The 5685-nt window shown below is 47.7% G+C and overlaps 1 protein-coding gene across 2 annotated transcripts in view; it reads left to right on the forward strand.

Annotated features, from left to right (window-relative positions):
* Nucleotides 1–4039: 4039 nt before the first annotated feature.
* The window catches only part of RNF122 (ring finger protein 122), an 18347-nt gene continuing 16701 nt past the window's right edge, over nucleotides 4040–5685 (forward strand). For both annotated transcript variants that reach the window (XM_010838793.1, XM_010838794.1), the window contains exon 1: nucleotides 4040–4450. In XM_010838793.1, the coding sequence (XP_010837095.1) occupies nucleotides 4426–4450 (25 nt within the window). In that variant the 5' untranslated portion in view covers nucleotides 4040–4425. The remainder of the gene's footprint in view (nucleotides 4451–5685) is intronic.

Raw genomic sequence — 5685 nt, forward strand, 5'->3', positions numbered from 1 at the left:
ATTAAAAAAAAAAAAAAAAAAATGGAGGCGGGTGGAAGAGTCTTAGTAAAAGGTGAAATGATGGGATCAAGGTTTCTGGTCTCATGTTCTTCCAGAGAATTAGCACTCTCTCCAAATGCATTTCTCTAGTGCTAAGAAGGTCATAAAGTGAACGGGCTTCTAGGGTTTGTAAGAGGAGGCTGAAGCGGGACCTTGGAAATGAAGAGTCCCTGACTCCTCAGAAGATTTTCTGGAAGTTCAGTCTTCAGTATTACCTTTCTTTCTTGCCGTGGAAGATTTAGAAACATAATTCTCCTTCAGACTTCTTCAGACTTGGATGTATAAGCCATCATCTTCTTTACTGTCTCCATTTCATCATCATTAAGTAACCAGACTTCTCTCCTGATTCACAAGAAGCTGGGCATCATTGGTAGAGGTTGGGGGGAAGGTGAGTTATCTAAACTACACTGATACAATGTGAGAAATCAACTTTTTAAAAAATTTATTTATTTACTTTAATTGGAGGCTAATTAGTTTACAATATTGTGGTGGTCTTTGCCATGCATTGACATGAATCAGCCACAGGGGTACATGTGTCCCCCATCCTGAATCCCCACGCACCTCCCTCCCAACCCCATCCCTCTGGGTCGTCCCAGGGCACTGGCTTTAAATGCCCTGCTTCATGCATTGAACTTGCGCTGGTCATCTGTTTTACATATGGTAATATACATGTTTCAACGCTATCCTCTCAAATCATCCCACCCTCGCCTTCTCCCACAGAGTCCGAAAGTCTGTTCATATCTGTGTTTCTTTTGCTGTCTTGTATATAGGCTCATCATTACCATCTTTCTAAATTCCATATATATGCTGTATTGGTGTTTCTCTTTATGACTTACTTCACTCTGTATAATAGGCTCCAGTTTCATTCACCTCATTAGAACTGACTCCAATGCATTTTTTTATAGCTGAGTAATATTCCATTGTGTATATGTACCACAACTTCCTTATCCATTCATCTGCCGATGGACATCTAGGTTGCTTCCATGTCCTGGCTATTGGAAACAGTGCTGCGATGAACATTGGGGTACACATGTCTCTTTCAGTTCTGGTTTCCTCAGTGTGTATGCCCTGCAGTGGGACTGCTGGGTCTTATGGCAGTTCTACTTACAGTTTTTTAAGAAAATCACACTTTTCTCCATGGTGGCTGTACTAGTTTGCATTGCCACCAACAGTGTAAGAGGGTTCCCTTTTCTCCACACCCTCTCCAGCATTTATTGTTTGTAGACTTTTTGATGGCAGCCATCTTGACCAGTGTGAGATGGTACCTCATTGTGGTACCAACTGTATAAAAAATTTATTTATTTATTTATTTTTGGCTACACCAGGCCTTAGTTGTGGGAATCTTTCCTTGTGACTTGCCAGCTTAGTTGCCCAGTGGTGTGTGGGATCTTAATTCCCCAACCAGAGATTGAACCCACATCCCCTGCATTGGAAGGTGGATTTAAAAAAAAAAAAAAACAAACAAAAAACAGATTTATTATATTACCACTTTCCCTTATGGCTCAGCTGGTAAAGAATCCACCTGCAGTGCAGGAGACCTGGGTTTTATCCCTGGGTTGGGAAAATCCCCCTGGAGAAAGGAAAGGCTACCCACTTCAGTATTCTGGCCTGGAGAATTCCATGGACTATATATAGTCCATGGGGTCACAAAGAGTCAGACACGATTGAGCAATTTTCACTTTCACTTTATTATATTACAACTCTGTAGGTCAGAAGACTGACACAGGTCTCCCTGGGCTAACATCAGGGTGTCAGATGGGCTGTCTTCCTTTCTGGAGGGTCTAGCAAGAATCTTGTTTTCCTACCTGGGTTCCTTAGCCTAAGGAAGGGAAGAGGTATTCCTTACTTCCAGTCAGTTTCCCGTTCATAGGCTTGCCCTTCACAGGTGCCTAGCAGAATTCCTCAATCCATCAGCTCACCTATCAACACCTTTCCCCTGAACCATTAAATAGAACTATTGGGTAAGTAACAACACAACTGTTTTGTCTTTTCAAATCCTCTGCACTCTGCCAAGATCTCCGGAGAAAGAAATGGCAACCCACTGCAGTATTCTTGCCTGGGAAATCCCATGGACAGAGGACTATAGTTGTCGGGCTACAGTCCATGGGGCCACAAAGGGTCGGAAACAACAGAAAATATGCACTTTCATGTTCGGAGATTGAGACCAATTAGGAAGTTTTTGTAGATGTCCAATTAGGAGATGAAATCAGTTGGATCTGTACATGATGCCCTTCCAGAGTAGCTCAGAAAGAAAAAAAGATTGTTTTCAGACAACTACATAAGTAAGTGCTAACCTATTTTTGCAGACTGCTAAGTGATCTTGGCCTGATCCTTTGCTACTGTAACCATTATGCTATTAAATGGCAGAGGACTAATCTAAACAGTCTTAAGTGTTACAAACTCTCAAGAGTCAGGGAAAGTATTTTTCACCTTCCAATAGGACATTAAGTTGAATAGAAAGATGAGATTGAGTCTTTCTTCTTTGTTTCCTTGCTTGCTCACTGTTTATCTTCTTATGCAATGTAAATCCCAGGAGAACAGGCTTGAGAACATTGATTGGTGGCTCTTCAGTGAAACAGTGCTTGTCCCAGAGTAGGCTCATGGTGAATATATTCTGAGTAAATGAAAGATAGAAAGACAGACAAAGTAAGGAAAAAGGAGGCAGAGGAAGAGAGAAATGAGGGGAGAGAGGGGGAAGGAAAGAAAGAAAAAAAAGGAAGGAAGGAAAAAGGGAGGGAGGGAGGAAAAGAAAGGCGGGAAGGCAAGAATGAGAGAAACAGAAAGAAATGACGGAATGTCCAGTAAAAGAAAGCATCACATTGGACAGGGAATTAAGAGATTCAGTCTTTCTTCTAACTACTGTTTATTCAACACCTGTGCAGTGCTAAATGCTGAAGATGCTGCCCTTATGATATTGCCAATGTCGATGTCTGGGTTTGATTCTGCTATTCAGGAGCCTAGAGCCCTGACAAGTCTACCTTAAGCTTAAACTGATGGGGCAGGTGGAGAGGATAAGATGACAACTAAAGCACTTTTCAGATTCACCTGCTTTAAATCTTGGCTTCAGTTCCTCTTTCGCTTTTTATTTTGTTCTTAAAACCTTTATTTTAGTCCCAACCTGGAAATAACTCAAAACATCCAACAACAGATGAAGGCAGAAGTTGTGATGCATTCACATAGTGGAATTCTATTCAGCAACTTTATTACTAACTTACTTAATGATTTGATTGGAGTGCAATTGATTTACAATGTTGTTACTTTCAGATGTACAGCAAAATGATCCAAATACATATGTGTGTATATATTCTTTTTCAGATTTTTTTCCATCATAGGTTATTACAAGGCAGTGAATATAGTTCCTTGTGCTATACAGGTCCTTCTTGTGTACCTAGTTCATGTATAGCAGCATGTTTCTGTTCATCCCAAAATTATAATTTATCCTTCCCTCCCTTTTCCTTTTGGTAACCATAACTGTTTCTGTGAGTCTGTTTTATAAATAAGTTCATTTGTATCAATTTTTTTTTACAATCTGCATATAAGTGATATGGTATGATATTTGTCTTTCCCACTTCACTTGGTAGGACAATCTCGAGCTGCAATGCTCCCTATTTTAGAGCGAGAAACGTGAGAGCCCACCACCTAAGACCACGTCCTTGCCCTCTGGACAGAAATGGGACCACTCCCTCGAACTGGCTTTCTCAAAGAGCCAGAGAAATGCTAAACAGTAACCGATCTGGAGGACGAAAACAAGGTGGCATTAATTGTTCACTTTCCTCCAGGTCCCGAGCGGAGGAGGCTGGCTCGGGGCTGCTCGGGCCAGCGCGCCGCCCGATCGTCTCTGGACTGAAGGTGAAGGGGAGGCGCCCAAGCCTCAGAGATGCTCCCCACACTCGGATGGGGCGGATCTGCAAGTAATGCCAGGGGCCGGAGGAAGGCTCCCATTGGCTGAGGGCCGGTGACGGGAGGGGCACGGGGGCAGTATAAGGGAGGGGGTGTGCGTGCACCGTGTCAGTTTCGGAGTCCTTGGCGTCTCACCTCCGTGCGGCGGCGTCCAGGGCTCGCCTCTGCCTAGGGCTATTTCCTCTCCTCTGCCCACCGGGCGCCCCGCAGCACGCCCCAGCCCCCGGGCCCTTCCTGCCTTTCCTCCGCTAGTCCTTAGAGCCGGGAGACTTTTCTGTCTCTCTTCTCTTCTTTCCCCTTTGTGGCTCCAAAAACCTATCGCGCCGAAGCTCCCGGCTCCGGAGGGAGTTCCACTTGTAGGGGAAGGGCGGCCGCCCGCGCAGCGCACCGGCCCCTCCTGCGACCCCACCGGCCGGCGCGCCCACCTCGCCTTCCCGCCCCGCACCTGCCTTCGTTCGCCTGAGGAAGCCAGCCGAGAGTTCATTGATGCACCCATTCCAGTGGTGTAACGGTGAGTCCGGGGCTTTGGAGGGGTGGGGGGAGCGGGGGCTCAAGGGACATGGGGCTGGCTGGAGACGAGGACAGGGAGGCGCCAGGTTTCAGATCGGAGGGCTCCGTTCTCCCTCTCGAGCCAAGTTTTTACTGCAATGGGACCTCCGAGGAGGCGTCCTGGCGCTCAACTCTGCTCTGCACAGCGCGGAATTTGAAAGGGGGGGGGGCGTCGGGAGGGGAGTGGGGATCCAGGTTTCACTCCGGGGCCTAGAAGGATCTCTCGGGCGGGCGGGGGTCGTGGGAGCCGAGGGGTTCCCGGCCTCTGTGCGGCGGCTTCGCACTCGTACCCGCCTCCCTCCTCGCCTTTGTGCGCTCAAACTCTTGTTCTTTGTTGTGGTCGTCGGCGGAGAATTAAATCCGCGCTCGGGCTCGGATCTCCTAGAGGGAGCTCAAGTTCCTGGTCTGAAACTTTGCAGGCTATTTTAAATATGTATACAGTGCAGCGTGCAGGACGGGGCGCGGGGGCGGCTTCCCCTGCGCCTTTGTTGGCTTCGCACCGGCTGCTCGGGGGCTTTGTGCCCGGGGATGACGCCGGATTAATGAGCGTGCCTTTATTGGATTGATAAAGCCGTGTAGATCTCCTGGCGCCCGGCTACCCTTGAATGCAGGGCTTGCCTGGGCATCTGTGCTCACTGGCCCCAAGGCCAGACCACGGTACCAGCTCCTGTGCCTAGGTAGTGTCCGCGCCTCCAGACCCAATCTCCCCTCCCTCCCCAGCCTGGTTGATGCTAAGTGCATCTCACATTTAGGCTTTTTAGCAGTTTCCGTGACTACAGGTTGGGCTTGGGGCTGACTCCTTGTCCAGGTTACCTGAAGAGACGCCCTTCTAAGCGGGTCAGTTCAAAACTTTGGCTGCTAATACCCTCCAGTGACCCTGGGATCTTGACTGCCTTGTTCTAAAGCTTGGAGAGTTTCTGGAGAAAGGGGGGAAGGGCGGGCAGGGGCCGGGGGCAGGGAGAAAGAAGCAGCTGGCCTTATCTCTGAGTAGGGTAGGCTGGCTAGTTAGTGGCGGGGGGAAGAAATCCATTCTTGAGAGCAGACTCTTGCCAGATCTCGCATTAATTATTTCAAGAGGCTTTTGTTTTAAGGCAGGGTTTGGGCAGCCTGTGTATGAGGGGCTCCCATCCCCCTCTTCCTCTAGCTGGTAGGATCTAATTTCCTGAAAATGAACCAAGCTGTGTGTGTGATCGGAGG

This window comes from Bison bison, unplaced genomic scaffold, assembly GCF_000754665.1.
Source record: "Bison bison bison isolate TAMUID 2011002044 unplaced genomic scaffold, Bison_UMD1.0 scf7180017864105, whole genome shotgun sequence".
NCBI lineage: Eukaryota > Metazoa > Chordata > Mammalia > Artiodactyla > Bovidae > Bison > Bison bison.